The sequence below is a fragment of the Macaca fascicularis genome, chromosome 3 (assembly GCF_037993035.2).
Source record: "Macaca fascicularis isolate 582-1 chromosome 3, T2T-MFA8v1.1".
NCBI lineage: Eukaryota > Metazoa > Chordata > Mammalia > Primates > Cercopithecidae > Macaca > Macaca fascicularis.
Genome location: NC_088377.1, coordinates 21,523,238 through 21,544,676, shown reverse-complemented (window position 1 = coordinate 21,544,676; position 21,439 = coordinate 21,523,238). Strand labels below are relative to the sequence as shown.

The 21,439-nt window shown below is 39.7% G+C and overlaps 1 protein-coding gene across 27 annotated transcripts in view; it reads right to left on the bottom strand.

Moving 5' to 3' along the window:
- The window catches only part of MRPL39 (mitochondrial ribosomal protein L39), a 237,688-nt gene that overhangs the window by 130,349 nt on the left and 85,900 nt on the right, over positions 1 to 21,439 (bottom strand). For 2 of the 27 annotated variants that reach the window (XM_065541451.2, XM_065541458.2), the window contains one exon: positions 7,084 to 8,916. The exons of 22 other annotated variants lie outside the window; for them this stretch is intronic. In XM_065541451.2, the coding sequence (XP_065397523.1) occupies positions 8,892 to 8,916 (25 nt within the window). In that variant the 3' untranslated portion in view covers positions 7,084 to 8,891. Of the gene's footprint in view, positions 1 to 7,083; positions 8,917 to 15,726; positions 17,068 to 21,439 lie in introns of those variants that run through there. 3 more of the 27 variants (XM_065541459.2, XM_015446952.4, XM_065541452.2) reach the window with 3 other exon arrangements.

The window sequence follows — 21,439 nt, the reverse complement described above, 5'->3', positions numbered from 1 at the left end:
TTCGCAATAAAACTCTTTAAACCTAGGGCCAACAACATTGCTCTTCAAAACAACATAATGGACACTTCGCAAATGAACACATACATGCAGCCAACAAACATATGAAAAAAAGCTCAATATCACTGATCATTAGAGAAATGCAAATCAAAACCACAATGAGATACCATCTCACACCAATCAGAATGGCTATCATTAAAAGTCAAAAAACAACAGATGCTGGCGAGGTTGTGGAGAAAAAAGGAATGGGATTAAGAAAATGTGGTATGTATATGCCATGGAATACTATGCAGCCCTAAAAAGGAATGACATCATGTCCTTTGCAGGAACATGGATCGAGCTGGAGGCCATTATCCTTAGCAACTTAATGCAGGAATAGAAAACCAAATACTGCATGTTCTCACTTATAAGTGGGAGCTAAATAATGAGAATAAATGGACACATGGAAGGGAACACCACACACTGGGGCCTGTCAGAAGGTAGGGAGTGGGACAAGGGAGGGCATCAAAGAGAATAGCTAATGGGTGCTGGGCTTAATACCTAGGTGATGGAAACCACCATGGCACACGTTTACTTATGTAACAAACCTGCACATCCTGCACATGTACCCCTGAACTTCAATTTTTAAAAAATAAAATATAAATATAAAAGTAACAGGATTAAAAAAAATACCATGATGCCCAATAAGCACCATTTCCATCAATCCTTATACGTGATGTGCCTCAGGCAATCTCCAGTACTCAATTCTGAATCAGCCACATTCTCTGATATCCCAACCCTTGTGTCACATTCTAAGACTCCACTGATATCAAATGCAATTGAATAAAATAAATTCCCATTGTTCTGTGCACCACACAAACATAGATTGACAGGAATAAAATGAATAATCATGTCCACTTTCCACTCCTGCTCACTCCCATGGAGGAGCAATATGCTATTTAAAATCCTAATAAACTCCCAGTTTATATGAAACTCAAGGTAACAAGTAAGAAAGAAATACTAAAAAGGTTAGCTGAGTGGATTTACACTAGAAAGAGTAGAGACATGAAATGATGAATTGGAAAGGAAGCAGGGGAATATGAGAAAAACAACTTCAGAGCCAGAATTTGGTGATGGGGTCTGGGCAGAGTTGGGAGTGAGAGAGGAGGGAGATTTGGGAGCAGCTGCAACATGTATGAACTACTGAGAAAGATATGCTGTAGTGGATTAAAGATGGCCATAAAGATTGCTACTACATCTACCAAGAGGAAGAGTGTCAGTCCATTCCTGCTGCTATAACCAAGTACTTTAGACTGAGTCGTTGAGTAGTTTATACACAACAGAAATTTATTTCTCACAGTTCTAAAAACTGGAAAGTCCAAGATCAAGATGCTGGCAGATTTAATGTTTGGCAACGGCCCATTCCTTATAGACAGTGTCTTCTTTTCATGGGAAGGAAAGGACAAATGCTGTGTCCTCACATGAGGAAAGGTGGAAAAAAGGGACCATGGCTTTCCCTTCAACCTCTTTTATAAGAGAACTAATCCACAAAGTGCCACCTTCATAACAATCATTTTCCAGAAGGGCCTACCTCTTAATACTGTCACATTGGGTCTCAGATTCCCACCTGAATTTTGGAGGGACACATTCAGACCATAGCAAAGGGTATCCTTCAACTCCTTTAACTCTGAGATAGCTTGGAGACTTGCTTTGGCCAATAGAACGTGAGGGGAGTGATGCTATGTAACTTCTGAAAGTGGGCCTAAAGAGATCTGAAAGTGCCTTTTTCATGTACTTGGAGGGCTCCCTCTTAGAACTGAGCTCCCATGCTGTGAGAAGCTCAAGCCTCGTTGAGTAGCCATAGTAAGGAAAACTGAGACATTCTGATGGACCATCTCAGTTGTGCTGCCAACTGCCAACCATGGGAATGAGCCATCTTGGGTGTTCCAGCCCAAATGAGCCTCCAAAAGACTACAGCCCCAGCCAACAGCACAAGAACTGAAACCACCCAATTGATCTCATCAACCCACAGAATTGCAACAGATAATAACCAGTGATTGATATTTTCAGTCACTGATTCAAGGGTGGTTTGCTACACAGCAATAGATAAGATGAAAAGATGGGGAAAAAGGATTTTAAGACATTTCACTGCGCATTATGGATATATTCTCTTTATTGTGTGTTCTCAAGAGATTATAAGAAAATTAATTTTCTTTTCAATTATTTCTGCACATCAGCTTAGCATTGAGATGAAGTGGATAAAGACACATAGGTTTCTTATAGAATATACATGTAATGCCAACCGGAAGTTCTGAAATAATTTGCACAGAAATCATGCTTTTCATTCTCATGCAATAAAATCTAGATTTTCATGCTAACATTCAAAATAATTTTTTAAAAAAAATACAGCAAAGTTAAAAAGAAAATATACCTTGGGGAAAAATCTGCAATGACTCATAAAATTTGAAATAACTAAAAATTGTCAAAATTCCATGGCTAGCTCCGTATTTCTCTCCAAAGACCACTACCCACCAACCCTTTAACTGTAAACCATGTGGAAACTAAGGATCTCCAAATGGTATACTATCCTTAACAGAACACCCAGATTCAGCATCTAGACCTACTATAAAGATCTGTTAACAAAACCTGGGCTCCTACTCAAAGAACCACATGTTAACATGTTTGAGAGAGGTTTAAAGCACTCAGAGCCATCCCATTTTTGTTCAGGTGACCATCGTACACTGTGGGATTCCTTCCTCTCTAACCAATCATTTTGGCTTGGAAATACCCACAGCTGCTGTGAGTCAGTTCTCTTTAACAACAATGTGCAATGCTACCAAGTTTGGATGAGTGGGGTTGTTACTTTCTATATGCAATTTAGATCTTCAGTATATTTGCATCCTAGACTATCCCACCTGCACAGTTTAAAGATATTTAACTTTAGTCATAGCAGAGCCAGATAAGCACTTAGCCACACTGTATTAGTCCATTTTCATGCTGCTAATAAAGACATACCCAAGACTGGGTAATTTATAAAGGAAAGAGGTTTAATTGATTCACAGTTCCTCATAGCTGGAGAGTCCTCAGGAAACTTATATCATGGCAGAAAGGGAAGCAAACATGTCCTTCTTTACATGGTAACAGAAAGGAGAAGTGCAGAGTGAAGCTGGGAAAGCCCTTTCTAAAACCATCAGATCTTGTGAGAACTCACTATCATGAGAACAGCATGGAGATTTGGGTGGGGACACAGCCAAACCACATCCTTCCACCCCTGGCCCATCCCAAATCTCATTACCTCACATTTCAAAACCAATCATGCCTTCTCAATAGTCCCCAAAGTCTTAACTCATTTCAGCATTAACTCAAAAGACCACAGTCCAATGTCTCATCTGAGACAAGGCAAGTCCCTTCTGTCTATGAGCCTGTAAAATCAAAAGCAAGTTAGTTACTTCCTAGATATAATGGGGATACAGGTGTTGGGTAAATACACCCATTCCAAATAGGGCAAATTGGCCAAAACAAAGTGGCTACAGGCCCCATGCACATCCAAAATCCAATGAGGAAGTCAAATCTTAGAGCTCCACTATGATCTCCTTTGACTCCATGTCTTAAGAGGTGGACTCCCACAGCCTTGAGCAGTTCTGCCCCCATGACTTTGCAGGGTATGCCTCCTTCCTGGCATCTTTCACAGCCTGGCATCTTTCACAGCCTGGCATTGAGTGTCTTCAGTTTTTCCAGGTGCATGGTGAAAGCTGTCAGTGGATCTACCATTCTGGGGTCTGGAGGATGGTGACCCTCTTCTCACAGCTCCACTAGGCAGTGCCCCAGTATAGACTCTATGTGGGGGCTCTAACCCCACGTTTCCCTTTTGCACTGTTCTAGCAGAGGTTCTCCATGAGGGCCCTGCCCCTGCAGCAAACTTCTGCCTGGGCATCCAGGCATTTCCATACATCCTCTGAAATCTAGGCAGAAGTTCCAAAACCTCACTTCTTGACTTCTGTGCACCTGCAGGCTCAACACCACGTGAAAGTTGCCAAAGCTTGGGGCTTCCACCCTCTGAAGCAACATCTTGAGCTGTACCTTGGCCCCTTTTAGTCATAGCTGGAGTGGCTGGGACACAGCGGACCAAGTTCCTACACTGCATACAGCAGAGGGACCCTGGGCCCAGCACATGAAAGCATTTTTTCCTATTACTCTTCCAGGCCTGTAATAGGAGGGTCTGCCACAAAGGTCTCTGACATGCCTTGGAGACATTTTCCCCATTGTCTCGGTTATTAACATTCAGCTCCTCATTACTTATGCAAATTTCTGCAACTGGCTTAAATTTCTCCTGAGAAAATGAGATTTTCTTTTCTATCACATTGTCACGCTGCAAATTTTCCAAACTTTTTGTTTCCCTTTTAAAACTGAATACCTTTAACAGCTCTTAAGTCACCTCCTGAATGCTTTGCTGCTAGAAATTTCTTCCACCAAATACCCTAAATCATCTCTCTCAAATTCAAAGTTCCACAAATCTTTAGGGCAGGGGCAAAATGCCTCTAGTCTCTTTGCTAAAACATAAAAAGAGTCACCTTTGCTCCAGTTCCCAACAATTTCCTCAACTCAATCTGAAAGCACCTCAGCCTGGACTTTACTGCCCATGTCACTATCAGCATTTGGGGCAAAGCCATTCAACAAGACTCTAAGAAGTTCCAAACTCTCCCACATTTTCCTGTCTTCTTCTGAGCCCTCCAACCTTTGCCTGTTACCCAGTTCGAAAGTCGCTTTCACATTTTTGGGTATCTTTTCAGCAGCACCCTACTCTATTGGTACCAATTTACTCTATTAGTCCATTTTCACACTGCTGATAAAGACATATCTGAGACTGGGCAATTTACAAAAGAAAGAGGTTTAATGGACTTATAGTTCCATGTGGCTGGGGAGGCCTCACAATCATTGTGGAAGGTGAAAGGCACATCTCACATGGCGGTAGACAAGAGAAGAGGATTTGTGCAGGGAAATTCCCATTTTTAAAACCATCAGCTCTTATGAGCCTCATTCACTACCATGAGAACAGCATGGGAAAGACCCGCCCCCATGATTCAATTACCTCCCACCAGATTTCTCCCACAACATGTGGGAATTACTTATGAGATTTGGGTGGGGACACAGCCAAACCACATCACCCTCTTCTCACAGCTCCATTAGGCAGTGCCCTAGTGGGGATTCTGTATAGGTGCTCTCACCCCACATTTCCCTTCCACACTGCCCTAGCAGAGGTTCTTCATGATGGCCCCACCCATGCAGCAAACTTCTGCCTGGACATCCAGATTTCCACACATCCTCTGAAATCTAGGTGAAGGTTCCCAAACATCAATTCTTGACTTCTGTATGCCTGCAGGCTCAACACCACATGGAAGTTGCCAAGGCTTGGGGCTTGCACTCTGTGAAGCCATGGCCTGAGCTATTCCTTTGCCCCTTTTAGCCATGACTGGAGCAGCTGGGATGCAGGGCACCAAGGCCCTAGGCTGCATACAGCTGGGGGGCCCAGCCCACAAAACCATTTTTTCCTCCTAGGCCTCCAGGCCTATGATGGGAGGGGCTGCCACAAAGGTGTCTGACATGTACTGGAGATATTTTCTCCCATTGTCTAGATGATTAACATTTGGCTCCTTGTTACTTATGCAAATTTATGCAGTGGGCTTGAATTTCTCCCCAGAAAATGGGTTTTTCTTTTCTATTGCATTGTCAGACTATCTGCCAGATGGAAGAAATTTATCTAAAGATGATTTCCCTAAAACGCCTCTCTCAAGTTCAAAGTTCCACAGATCTCTAGGGTAGGGACAAACTGTCACCAGCCCCTTTGCTAAAGCATAACTACAGTCCAGTTCCCAACAAGTTCCTCATCTCCAACTGAAACCATCTCAGCTTGGACTTTATCTTTCATAGCATCATCAGCATTTTGCTCAAAGCCATTCAACAAGTCTCTAGGAGGTTCCAAACTTTTCCACATCTTCCTGTTCTGAGCCCTCTAAGTCTCTAGAAGTTCCCAACTTTCCTACATTTTTCTTTTTCTGAGCACTCCAAACTCTTCCAACCTCTGTCTGTTACCCACTTCCCAAGGCCCTTTCACATTTTCCCTTATCTTTACTGTAGCACCCCACTCCTGGTACCAATTTACTGGATTAGTCTGTTCTCATGCTGTTAATAAAGACATACCAGAGGCTGGGCATGGTGGCTTACACCTGTAATCCCAGGACTTTGGAAGGCCAAGGTGGGTGGACCAACAGAGGTCAGGAGTCCAAGATCAGCCTAAAAATATTAAAATATTAGCCAAGCCAGGATGAAAGAGCGAGACTGCATCAAAAAAAAAAAAAAAAAAAAAAAAAAGACATACCAGAGACTGGGTAAGACTCGGTAACTTATAAAGGAAAGAGGTTTAATTGACTCGCAGAGTTCCTCATCACTGGGGAGGCCTCAAAGTCATGGTGGAAGGCTAATGAGTAAGCAAAGCCACATCTTACATGGCAGCAGGCAACACAGCTTGTGCAGGGGAACTCCCATTTATAAAACCATCAGATCTCATGAGACTTGTTCACTACCATGAGAACAGTATATGGGAAACAGCCCCATGATTCAATGATCTCCACCTGGCCCCCCCTTGACACATGGGAATTATTACAGTTCAAGGTGGGATTTGGTAGGGGACACAGCCAAACCATATCACACATCTTCTTTCAAGCAGAAATTGTGGGTTTACGGCTGAATCAATGTATTTGTCCACCCATCAGATGAACTACTTGGTGGTATTACAGAAAATATAGTCTCTCTTCTCCATGAGCAGAATGGCTGTGTCCCCAGCTGCAGAGTTTCTAGATCCTGACCCAAACTTCATGGTCCACAGGAATCATCTGGAGTTTAGAAGATCCAGACACTGCCTCATGTACTGATTTCTGCAAAAATGAACTAATCATTTCCTCATTCACCTCCAGGAAAGCACCATCGATAGCTGGATCATATGTACTCCAACCACAAACTGAACTATCTCTTTGAATGGTAGAAACACCTCAATGAATAATGTAGGCTTTAACTAGAACCTTAGACACGGTACCAGAATAAGGCTCCTAATTTGGTTCCTCTTCAAATCAATTTTATTTAAATATTTGTTCAACATTCCCTTAGCAGGAATATGGAGATACTAAATTTCCATTCTCAAAAATTATGTAAAACATATATATAGTGTGTTTTATTCAAGTGAGAAAATTTATTTATAAAATATATGAAACCATTTGCTATGTAAATAAAGTAAACCACATGTTCCTGGTAAACTGCACTACAGCATGCCTTAATTGGGCAACATGTATAAAGCCATCATTCATAGTACAGTTTCAATCAAGGAGTTAAGTCCAACAACTGATATAACTCGTTTGTCATCTGCTATATCAGTTAGGATTGCATTTGATTGAATGGCTTAATTATACTTTGGTGGCTTTTTTAAAATTACAAAGAGACTATGTACAGAGTGGCTTAAATTATTAAAGTATTATGATTAATCCTGATCTCCCATTGACTTGTACTAAATCGCTGCCCTGCTCTGTGTCCCGAGGCTGACCTTCATGGCAGCTTTACTCAAGATCTTCTGCCCTCTGGCTTAGGTGGTGAAATGGTTAGGCTTTGTGTCCCTACCCAAATCTCATCATGAATTGTAATCCCCAGATATTCAGGAAGTGACCTGGTGAGAAATGATGGGATTATGCGAGTGGTTTCCTTCATGCTGTTCTCATAATAGTGAGCGAATTCTCACGACATATCGATGGCTATAGTGTTTGGCAAGTTCCTCCTTCGCTCACTCTTCTCTCTCCTGCCACCACGTGAAGAAGGTCCTTGCTTTCCCTTTAACTTCAGCCATAATTGTAAGTTTCCTGAGGCCTCCTCAGCCATGTGGAACTGCGACTCAATTAAACCTTTTTCCTTTATAAATTACCCAGTCTCAGGTAGTATCTTTATAGCAGTGTGAGAATGGGCTAATAGAGGTAGGAAGAGAAATGATCACATATTGATCTCCCATAGTGTCTTCCCCACCACTCCCATGCCTCCTGCTCTTGTTGGCACAGCTATAATTCTGGCGATTACTTTCTTTTATAGCCACAAGTTACATGAGGCAGCTCGTCTTCTCTGACTCAAGTTCTTGCTGGCTCCAGTGAATACTGTTTCCCTCCTTAATCCTTCTCACTTACCGGCATTTCTGGTCCCTGGGTGTTGTATTACCTCTTGTTAGTTCCTACAATGGTTAATTTTATGTATCAATTTGGCTGGGCCATGGGATGCCCAGGTATTTGGTCAAAGTTTATTCCAGGTTTTCTGTGAAGGTGTTTCTGGATGAAATTAATATTTAAATCAGTAAACTGTGTAAAGTAGATTATCCTCCATAATGTGGGTGGCTCTCATCCAATCATTTGAAGCCCTGCATAGAACAAAAGACTGACCCTTCCCAAGGAACAGAGAATTCTCCTTCCTGACAGCCTTCAAGCTGAAACATCAGCCTTTTGTGGCTCTACAGTAGCCATCCAGCCTTTGGACCGGAACTGGGACACTGTCTCTGCAAACTTTGGACTTGCCAGCTTCCATAATTGTGTGAGCAATTCCTTATAATAAACCTCTTTTTAAAAATCTTCTATTGGTTCCATTTCTCTGGAGAACCCTGAAATATAGTTCCCTTATTCTTGTTACCATCTCTGTAAATAGTCTCTTCATTGAATTATTTTTTAAAGTATTTTGGTCCTTCACCTGTGTCTGCCAGAACACTACGTGATACATAAGGTTTTTCTTTTGTCTTCACAATGTTCAAAAGTAGGCAAGCAGGTTCAGCGCAGAAGTCCATAGTGTTGCTCCTTCTGTCTCCCTATTTTGCCATCCTTGGCAAGTGACTTTCATTATCATACTTCCAGGATACTCCATGTTCTGGAAGAATAAAATGGAAAGAGACTGAGAGCTTTCTCCTACAAGGTGTTACTCAGAAATGTAATTTTATGCCACCACCTTGGGTGGCTGAGGTGGGAGGATCACTTGAGCTCAGGAGTTCAAGACCAGCCTGGGCAAAACAGTAAGACACTTCTAAAAATAAAAATAAAAAAATCAGCTGAGTGTGGTGGCATGCGCCTGCAGTCCCAGGTACTCAGGAAGCTAAGGCAGGAAGATCATTTGAGTCCAGGAGATTGAGGCTGCAGTGACTTATAACAGCACCACTGCACTCCAGCCTGGGCAACAGAGTGAGACCCTGTCTCTAAAAACAGCAACAACAACAAAATGTAATTTTAACCACTGCTGCCTTCCCCCCAATATACTTTAGCCCATACTTTACTGTCCAAAATCATGCCCATGGTCACTCCTACCTGCAAGGGAGCTGAAGATATTGAGCATTTTGTTTTCCAGTCTTAAGATAGAGAAAGGCAAGGAATGAAGGAGCTAGTCGGGGTGTCAGATGGCTCACCCTCAACGCCTGCCACATTTGCTTTTCTTGAACCTCATATCCATTTTCCTCCTATGCCACCACTGCTCTCCTATGTCTTTTAACACATTTTCTAAAAAGGGAGAAAGAAACCTTTTCCCCGACCCAATTGCAAAATTATTTTCCTTTCTGCCATCATCCTTGACTTCTGATTCTGCATCACAAAAACCAAAACGCAAATTCTTCTATGACAGCAGCCCCCTTCGAAGGATGCAGAGAGAATATGATGGACCAGAGAAACCAGAATCTTCTTAGCAGATAGAAGGAAATGAAAGTCTAGGAACACACAGACATTAATATTTTGCACGCCATTTTATCTGGTTTCAGAATTTCAGCTGCTGACAACTGCCAGCTCCAGACAACTATCAAGTGGCTGGTCTTAGAGCTGCTGACACCACCTGTAGTTACCTTGTATAATTTGCACTTACACATCACCAAAATTCTAAACAGAAATAAAAAAAAATACATAATATATGTACATTTGTATAATTTTTTATCTCAAAATTTCTAACATCATATGGTCACAAACGGCTGCCTCGCCCCCCTAAGCATCATATCCATGTTCCAGACAGGTGTTGTTGAATAGAGGAAGCTCTCCCCCAGTTCCTGGGAAGATATTCAAATTTATACATTACCAATTATTACATACTACTAACTACTTGGGGTGTGGTCTGCAGACGTTTGAGTTAACTGGCACCAAAATTCCAATGGCAATTCGGTGACCCTATAATCAGCTCTCTAGGTAGTTGCTTCCTGTCCCTCAAGGAGTAAAAGACTATCCAAGAACAACAACAACAACAACAACAACAACAACAAAATCAGTATTCAGAGAGAAATGTAAGACAACCAGGGGAGAAAGATAGACCTTCGCTGTTGAATCATCTCTAACTTGTGATACACTTCCCAGACATCTCAGCCTTCCTTCAGTATTTCCCTCCTAGGAGCAGCCTCAATACTTAGATACTAAGCTGGACAGTTCAGTGGCACTGACCTGAAATATTCCGAGGTCAGCACTGCAAAAAGACTTCCTCTGTTTTCAAAGATCATTGCATTACTTTTAATATAATGACCTAAAAGATGTTTGGAAATTAGAGGACCAGAAGCCCTTTAGAAAAGGTGATGCTCTATTTTGTAAGTAAATATATGTTGATCTTCCCATTATAAATCTTTATATCACATTGTCTTAGTGTTTCTTAGAATGGTTGTTCTACTGAATACCAGAACATATCAAATAAGCATTCAACCTAAATAAATACTTTTGGATCATTTCTGTCAGTATTTTACATTTTCAGTCATATTTCATATGCCTAATCACAACCTTTGAGTTATGAATCAATTTAACATAATGCTTAATGCTTATTAAATTTAATAAACAATTGTTAATGTTGTAAGCCAGATAACTTCACTTTATAAACAGGAAAGAAGCCATGCTATTGGAATCCATACATATTCCTTCAAATCTGTACCTCAGTTTATTGTTTTTATGCCTACACACTTCAATTGTTACTAAAAACTAGCTGCTTTCTGTATATATACCATGCCGCTCCTCCTTAAATCAATTGCAGCTTCTCTTGATTAACCAATGGTAGAATGATTCACTACGTCAATAAATATTCTGAATCCCAGAACAATATAGTGGATGTGGCAGACAGCTACTGAACATATTTAAACCTCATATGGCAGTTTAAAAAGGCACGTATCCTAAAGTGCATGTCAGTCTCGGGATAACAAAATTACAATGATTTCGTTTTCCTCACTTGAAATAGACATTTTAATGAAAGCACTTTCATGTATTAATAGGCAAATCTTTTCAGGCCACTGCCAAGACTCATTGCTTTGCAATCGCATACTGTTTTAGAGATCCTAGTCCACTACATTAAAACTGTGCTCATAAATGTTAAGCCTCCATAGTATATTTTATTTTATTTATTTATTTTATTATTATTATTTTTATTATACTTTAAGTTCTAGGGTACATGTGGATAACGTGCAGGTTTGTTACAAATGTATACTTGTGCCATGTTGGCGGGCTGCACCCCTCAACTCGTCAGCACCCACCAACTCGTCATTTACATCAGGTATAACTCCCAGTGCAATCCCTCCCCCCTCCCCTGTCCCCGTGATAGACACATGCACACGTATGTTTATTGCGGCACTATTCACAATAGCAAAGACTTGGAATCAACCCAAATGTCCATCAGTGACAGACTGGATTAAGAAAATGTGGCACATATACACCATGGAATACTATGCAGCCATAAAAAAAGGATGAGTTTGTGTCCTTTGTAGGGACATGGATGCAGCTGGAAACCATCATTCTCAGCAAACTATCGCAAGAACAGAAAACCAAACACCGCATGTTCTCAGTCATAGGTGGGAACTGAACAATGAGATCACTTGGACTCGGGAAGGGGAACATCACATAGTATATTTTAAATGATGGGGAAGTATTTTCTCTTTAGAACTAGTTTCAACATTGATAAATCATTTTTAATTTACAGGAGAAAAAGTATTACCAGAGAGCTTTCTCTAAGATTATATAAAGGCAAGACTATTCTTAGCCTCAAATTCAAGACTACTACCTTTCTGAATTCCAGTAGGAACTATAGTCCTACTGTAGGACTATTGACTATACTCTTAGTTCCACCATAAGATTGATTAGAACATTGAAAACAGAGCACTAACAAGTTTCTAACTCTTTGAAAAGGTAGCTGTAAAACCTTCAGCACACATGCCAGATGCCAAATACTCCCAACTATGGCCAAGTCATCAATTGCAACATTGAGTGCCCCCCGTGCAAAGAACAACATGGTATCATCCAATAGCCAAGTCATCAAGTGCAACATTGAGCGCCCCCCATGCAAAGAACAACATGGTATCATCCAAGACCAGTAAAAGCATACATTGTTAATGTGGCTAGCACTTATATAGCACTTTCTTTGTGCCAGGTATTATTATAAATGCTTTACATAAACTGACTCACCTAATCCCCACAAATAACCCTGTATGGTAAGAACTACTATTGTCCCTATTTTATGATGAGGAAGCCGGGTAAAGAGAAGTTAAGTAACTCTGCTCAGGGTCAACAGCTAGAAATTAGCAGTATGTCCTCAGAATCTGTGATATTATATAATATGCTGACCTAAGGAATATGCTCAACTATCAAGAAACTTAAAAATTCCACTGAAAAAAACCTTTCAGATGAAAGAGATGTGGGAATATTAGCAAGGTAATAGATTAGATTAAGGAAAAGTAAAGAAATGCTAAGTGACACACTATATTAATAAGAAAAGCATTGTGATCACAGAACACCCCAATTCTGTTTGCATTAGAGACAAAGGATGCAATTAATGCCTTTGATTAATATTCTCTTTAATTAATAGGAGTTCTGGGCTGTGATAAAATGTTTCAAACATTGTATCTGAGAGTTCTGAAGTTGCATGAAAGACTGGGATTGATTGATAAATAACAGGCTCAATTCTTCCCATGTGATGCGCTGACCAGCACAGCTATTCAGCTATTCCAGGAGGCAGCTCTCTGAGTTTGACCCAGCGGATCTGAGCAATTGTCTCGCTGTGCAGATAATGTCACAGGAATAAGAACCTTCTGAAAGAGCTGCATGGTCTTGCTGACTATGCAGTAGCCATGAGATAAATGCCTCCAGATAAAACGACGAACTCTTCTGGGTTTGCTGGAGACTTTCTCTTAACTTTGAAAGTCCCACATTCCAGAAACCTCTCTTTCCTGGGAAAACTGGAACAGTTCGTCATCCTAGAGCTAGTGCTGTTTTGGCTGTGGGCGAAGCAGCTGGGGGTTGAGGCAAAGAACAGAGGCCTCAGAAAGACAGATTTATATCCCAATTCTGCCTCTGCCACTCACAATACAATCTGGGACAAGTCACTTACCCTCTCTGAGATCTCATTTTCGCTATCTGAAATATAATTGCCCCCATTACTTTGACGGAGAAATAAATGAGAAACCATGAAAAGTTTCTGAAAAAGTCTGACATAAAATAGCTGCCCAGCGAATAGTAGGTGTTTGTACTATATTCCAGGAATTATAAAATCAAACCGTAACTATATAAGCAACTGTGTCTAGACAGGGGTTTTTTTTTTCAATTTTCTCAAAGTGGGAAGAGGGGTGCATTTATGATACTGATTATTTCAGCTTTTAAAAAGTCAATTCATTTAATGGAATTTTTCTATCAAAAATTCGTGTTGACTCACGCCCAATGGTTGTAAGATCATGTTCTTTCAAAACTCCATTTATGAATAAAATTCAGATAGTCTTTTCTAAAGTTAATATTTAAGAATGTATTTACATTTGAAAAAAATTGAAAAAGTGAAAAGAGCATTTTCATTTCAGTGAAATTTTAGGAAGATAAAGGTCTGTGGAAACAAAATTATCCAAAATGTCCAATTACCTCAGTTACACTATAAGGTTCTTAAACTAACCTGGGTTTTTAGCTAACAAAACTCTGGTTTATACTAAGTATGTTTTAAAATTTTACTTAGAAGAGAATCAGTACATAATCTTATCCTTTAATATGGCCAGCTATGATAGGTTTCCCAGAAGAGATCCCTTAAATTCTGTAATTTTTACTTTTGTATAGATTTTTAAAATTCGTTTTTAAACAATTATTTTTGTGTCCTATGTTTTTCTCTAAATACCTACAAAAGTAAATATAATTTACTATACTTGAATTTTTAATTACATAAAAAGAAGGTATTTTGATTAATTAATTTCAAAATTCAATCTCTGATTATCTACTTTCTACTATAGAAAGGCTTTAATACACACTATCAAATACAGAGGAAAAAGTTAAGCATTCCACACTGGAATCTGTTTTACCTACCTAGAAAGTCTTTTGCTAAAGTATAACATTAAATAATAATTTTCAAATCTTACTAAAAATTTTCATTCCTAAAATAATATTTCTACTGTATTTTAGGAAGCATTTTATATTTAAGCCCATAAAATTGTCAGTTTATGACACGATACAATTTAGGTTGAACAGTTAAAAGATTCTGAGAAGGAAACTTGAATTGCTCCGAGAAAGTGTAAAATCCCATGTGTTACTAAAATCAAGGGACTGTCATGATAAAAATTTTCTGAATGCCTTGCAAGTTGGATACTTCATTTAAAAACTCCCCACCCACAATGTTCTCTGAAGCATATCTTAAAGCCCCAACCAACCCTTCCATTCCTTAGCAAATAATACATGTTGGTTTCTTTTTTGCAACATGTGCTTTCTTTAAAGTCAAATATATGACACTGAATCTTCAGACATTACAGGAAAGTGATTTAGATTCTTCTGGTTACTGCAACATAGCAAAAAAAAAAAAAAAATTAAAAATCCCCTGTCTCTACTGCTCATGTTCCCTCTTAAATATCAACTCCTTAGAGATCCTGTTAATATTTTATAAAATAATGGATTGCCTTTTCCATTCACATTTCTTTATATTTCACATCGTGTCTTATTTTTTCTCTGCTCCCAGATTTCTGATAATTCTACAATCCATGAGATGAGTCCAAGTAATACATTCCGTAACTAATCTAAGCATTTGCAGCCACTGAATGTATCACCTGGACTCATCTTTACAGCATGTTTTTAATTGGGTAGAGAAGACTCTAAATAAAAGTCTTTCTCTTTCTAATATAATGCACTTGTAAAGAAGCACATTAGATCTGTTAAATAAATATTTACTAATTAAATTTGCTGTCAATGTTATAAGCGAATTACTTTACAAATGGCTGATCTGGAATTTCAGGAGCTGAAGTAACTTACTGATTCAAATATTCGTAAACTGCGTTGTATTATCACAGTGCAGTTCTATCCACGAAACTGAACAAGAAAATCAAATTCACCTGAATGCCTAAGAGAGCTGATCATAAATCTGTAGTTACAGTTTTGATTCTTAGCAGAAAAAACAAAAATAACACAGATTGTTCCAACTATTCTCTATTCCCTAAATCTCAAGATTTCAAATTTTCACTACTATCAAATGCCACCTCACCACCACCAAACAGAATCTGTTTATTGAAGGAACACGGCCAAGTGGGTGGGTTTCGAAGAGATCATGTTTCAACACTTATTTTCATTTTCAAAGTTTACCTCTTTCCTGAATACTGTTTCACTGGCAAAACGAACTGAAAGTCCGTTAAAGATTTTATACCTTTCTACTTCCTGGCCATGAAATCTGGCCTTGGAGTCTTAGAGGTAGATAGTCATATTTAGAAGCTGATTTGTTGCAGTAAGACAATTTACATATTTCTAGATGTTTAATTTTTGTCTACAACAAATTTAAAGTTTAAAAATGTAACTAATAGGAATGAGCATTGCTTTGACTATTGAATTAAAGAGTAAAGTAGAATAGAATCAAATGGCTCATTTTAGCACTTCAGAAAGGTTGTATCATCAGTGTGCTCTTGGGCCATTTTTTCCATTTATTATAAATTCATGATTGCTAATGATATTAAATAAAGTACTTAAATTGCACAATAAAATATTCCCATGCCACTGAAACTCCTTAGTTATGAATTCAATAGTTTTTTGTAACTTTTGTGAAATGTTTTACCTAATATTTTATGTATGTAAGTGTAAGCTGAAAGTTTCTTCACTGTTTTCACATGATCAATGGCTTATTTGACAGACATTTTCTCTTTAAAAAAAATAAAAATAAAATTCCCCTAGGCTGGTGCAGTGGCTCACACCTGTAATCCCAGTGCTTTGGGAGACCAAGGTGGGTGGATTCCTTGAGCCCAGGAGTTCAAGACCAGCCTGGGCAACATAGGGAGACCTTGTCTCTACAAATCATTTAAAAATTAGCCAGGTGTGGTGGTGCACATCTGTAGTCCCAGCTACTCGGGAGGATGAGGTGGGAGAATCACCTCAGCCTGGGAGGTCAAGGTTGCAGTGAGGCATGATCATGCCACTGCACTCCAGCCTGGGTGACAGAGTGAGATCCTGTCTTGTCAAAAAAAAAAAAATTTATATATATATATATAGAGAGAGAGAGAGAGAGAGAGAGAAAAAAAAAAAACTTGCAAACAGGAATGGCCTCCTTGATTCTAGTTACTTTGCACACTTCGTAAACATTTAAAGTGATAATGAGCACAGCTTCTCACACTCCCTACTCTATGACTCTTTCCTCATTATCCATCTCTAAATTCTTCTGACTGTGGTACAGTTCATTGAAAAACAAAGCACTGAGTGAGCTAGCATTGAAATTGTAAAGGCAGTGGCTATTACTGCATAACACCAAGCAGAAGAACAACATCTATCCTTTCTGACTGCTGGAAACCATAGAAGGGCTTAATACAATCACTCACTATGATTAACTCTCTACATTTTCACCACATAATTCTCAACATTAGGAAGAAGCTAACATATTGACTTGCCTAGAGATAAAGAATAAGAGAGCCTAGAATTCAAAACTGCAGTTGACAACAGACCATGGAGAAGACAGACTCAGAAAATAACAGGCCCTGGGAGTCAGGCCTGTGCAGAAGTCCCCTGTGCAGGCGTGGGGGTCAGGATGTGCAGAAGAAACATGTGGGGTAGGTCACAGGCAAGAGATCAAGTCCTCTTGACAGACAACTGCCTAGAGAAAAAAAAAAAAAAGAAATCAGAGTTTGATGTCACCCAATTAAAAAAAAAAAAAAGAAGAAGGAGATTCATAGCAATCAAGTGATGGGCAGAATAATGGCCCCTGCAAGACATCCTGAGAACCTGTCAATATGTTATGCTATGTAACAAAGGGAATTAGAGTTGCAGGTGGAATTAAGCTGGCCTTTTTATAGGGAGATTTCCTGGATTATCTGGGTGGACCCAGTGTCATCACAAGGGTTCTTAAAAGTGGAAGAGGGAAACACAAGAGGGGAGCCGAAGAAAGGGAAGTGAAAAGGGACCAGTGCCAGGGAGAGTCTATGTTGTTGGCCTTGAAGATGAGGAAGGGGATCATGAGCCAAAAAGCATGTGGGCAGCCTCTAGAAGCTGGAAAAGTCAAGGAAATGGTTTATCTCCCAGAACCTCAAGAAAAATATGCAGCCTGTCAACACCCTGACTTCAGCTCAATGAGACCCGTATTGACCTTCTGACCTACAGAAGTGCAAAATAACAATAAATTCTTGTTGTTTTAAGCTACTAAGTGTGTGGCAATTTGACTTGGCAGCAGTAGAAAGCATAGATCTGGGCTCAGGAACTGAGAACAAATAGAGAGGAACAAACAGGGCATTTGATAAACATGGAAATAATGAGAAAATAGTGAATAAAGAAATACAGGGAAGTCAGCAACTACATTTTGAGATGTGTTAAAGATAAAATCTTTATCAGCCACACAACATAATGATGACAAGTGATCTAGAGACCCATCTTAGCAGCCATCTGCCCTGAACTATTCCATTCTATTGAATGTTGACAAACCACATCTAGTGAAGTATGAGCAATAATTAATAAGAAAAAATTGTAATATTTAAATATTAATTTTAAAATAATGAATAAAAATCAGGCCTATTTCCCAATCCCCCAAGTTATGGCAGTTAGTCAAGACTGAGAAAATGGTTATACCTTAAAGCTGCTGACCTTTCACCCAGCAATTAATGCAATCTCATTCCACTCTGCTTCTCCCACCACACAAAACATCAGTCACCCGACTGCACCATGCTCTTCACATCTCCTAGGTCTTCAAGCCTATCACTGCCTCCCTTGTCTCCTGGTTAGCTCCTAAGTATCATTTACTTTACAGCTTTCCTCAAAGAAACCTTCATTTGACTACTGATTGAGTTCAGTCCCTTTATCAGTCTGTTCTCACCCTGCTATAAAGAAATACCTGAGACCAGATAATTTATAAAGAAAAGAAATCTAATAGGCTCCTGATTCCACAGGCTGTACGGGAAGCATGGCTGAGGAGGCCTCAAGGAGCTTTTACTCATGGCAGAAGGCAAAGCCAGAGCAGGCATCTTCATATGGCCAGAGCAGGAGAAACAGAGAGAGGGAGGAGGTGTTACACACTTTTAAACAATCCACTTTCATGAGAACTCACCCACTATCACGAAAACAGCGCCTGGGGGATAGTGTTAAACCATCAGAAACCACCCCCATGATCCAATCACCTCCCACCAGGCCCACCTCCAACACTGGAGGTTGTAAGTCGACATGAGATTTGGCTGGTGACACAGATCAAAATCATATCAATCCCCTATTGCATATTCCTATTGATGCTTGTATACTCCACCTTAGGACATTTGTTTCACAACTGGGACTTGCCAGTAAACCCTAAAGTGGGAATGCTGGCATAGCCCAACAGTACAGAGAAGCATCAAGACCATTTTCTGTTCATATCAATACAAACCCACTCTTGCTGGTTTAATTGGACCAAACCTGCTCTGCTGAGCTGTCACAAATACAAAAGGCAGGAATAATGTCTACCGTACTCAACATGAACTTCTCAATTCTAGTGCTTTGTCTGACACAAGATAAGTGTTCTGACAAATTTTTGTGGCATGAAAACATTGAAAGGCCAAAACAATAAAATCTAGGTCTTTTCAAAAATTCATTATTGTATTCCAATTTTCATTTTTGTCACAAATGAGTGTTTTGGGCTACCATGTATATTCTCCTTAAAAATTAAGTTATACTGGCTCTTATACTTTTTTTCCCAGCAAAAAGATTAAAAATATTTTCTGACCTATGTTTTTAGCTTAAAACATAGATACACTATACATTATGTCATATATGCATGTACATATAAATAAATATACACACACACTATATCAGTCAAGGTTCTCCAAAGAAACAGAACCAATAGGATGGATGGATGGATGGATGGATGGATGGATGGATGGATGGATGGACGGACGGATGGATGTATGGAGACAGATAAAATACCACGAATTGGTTTACATGACTATGGAAGCTGAGAAGTCCCACAATTTGCCATCTATCAGACAAACACTCAGGAAAACCAATGGTGTCGTTCCAGTCTGAGTCTGAAGGCCTGAGAACAGGGAGCACCAATGGTGTAAGTTCTCATCAAAGCTCAAAAGTCTGAAAACCAGAGAGACAATAGTGTAAGTTACAGTTCAAGTCCAAAACTGTAACTTACACTATTTGGGAACCAGGAGCACCAAAGATGTATGTACCAGTTCAAGCGTGAGAAGACAGATGTCCCAACACAAACAGGCAGGCAGGAAAGGGATGAATCTTCCCTTCCTCCACTTTTTGTTCTATGCATAGACCCTCAACCGATTGAATGAGTCCACCCATATCGGAGAAAGCAATCTTCTTTACTCAGTCTACCTATTCAAATGCTAATCTCTTCCAGAGACACCCTCATAGACACACACAGAAATAATGTTTAACCAAATATCTGGGCACCCTGTGGTCTAGTCAAGTTGACACATAAACATAATCATCACACACATACATATTTATTTTTAATGATCTTTATTTGTACTAATATGTTTTGATTCTAGATCCATGGAATGCTGTCACTCTCATTTCTGAAGATTCAATGAGCAAGAGATTTCTGGATTCATCTGGCTAAGTGAAACTATACTACCGATTCTCTTAATGCCATGTGAATTAAAGCACATACGTTTGAAAATAACAAAATTAATTAACTAGTGTTACTCAAAAAGGGCATAGACTGTACTTATTTCATATACTTATTTACCCAATAAAGATGGCAAAGAAGAAGAATCTGAAGCAGAATCAGGCAGTGTAGCATGGTGACACCTCATATCCAGATCACAGACTAGTTAGTCATCAAAATCATGACGATATCAATAACTCCATGTGTCAGTTTTTTATTGTTGCCATAACAAATTACTACAAATCTAGCTCCTTAAAACAACATCAATGTATTATCTCACAGTTCTGTGGGTCAGAAGTCTGGTGAATTCAGCTGGTTCCTCTGGTCCAGGTTTCACAGACTGAAATCAAACTACTGGCAAACTGGACTCTTATCTGAAGGCTCTGAGGGATAACTCATTCAAGTTGTTGGAAGAATTCAGTTTTCATGACTGCAAGGCTAACAATCATATTTCCTGGCTAGCTGTCAGCCAGGAGCCTCCCTCAGCCTCTCAAGGCTGCCCAAATTCCTCATCATGCTGCTCCCTCCACCATCAAATCAGAAATTTCCCATTGAGTCCTTGTGTGAATTTCTCTCACTGCTGCTGCTGCATCTCTTCTGCCTCCAGTTGGAGAAGGCTCTCTGCTTTGAAGGCTTTATGTAATTAGATTGGGCCTACTTGGATAATCCAGAATAATCTCCCTATTGTATGGTCAGTAACTTTAATTAAATCTGCAAAGTCGCCTTTGCCATCTAACATAACATATTCACAGGTTGCAGGGATTAGGGCATAGACAGCTCTGGGGAAGAAGTCTGGGGAGGGAACATGCTGCCTGCTGCATCCCACATCTAAAAGGAAATACATACACGGGGTGGCAGTATCATCTTTCCTCTCTTATGACTCAGGAATACTGCAAATGATATCTAGAGAGAAACTGGTAAAAAATTGGAAATTAAGGATGGAACTCAATCTTTTTGAAAATACTTAGAAACTGTCTCAAGATAATTTTTAAATCATTTATTCTAGCTTATAATTTAAAATAACAATTTTTTTTTTTTTTTTTTTTGAGACAGAGTCTCACTCTGTCGCCCAGGCTGGAGTGCAGTGGCCGGATCTCAGCTCACTGCAAGCTCCACCTCCCGGGTTCACGCCATTCTCCTGCCTCAGCCTCCCGAGTAGCTGGGACTACAGGTGCCTGCCACCTCGCCTGGCTAGTTTTTTTTTGTGTGTATTTTTTAGTAGAGACGGGGTTAGCCGGGATGGTCTCGATCTCCTGACCTTGTGATCCGCCCGTCTCGGCCTCCCAAAGTGCTGGGATTACAGGCTTGAGCCACCGCGCCCAGCCTAAAATAACAATTTAATAACAGTAAAGATAATAAAAATATTTATTGAGAACCAGAT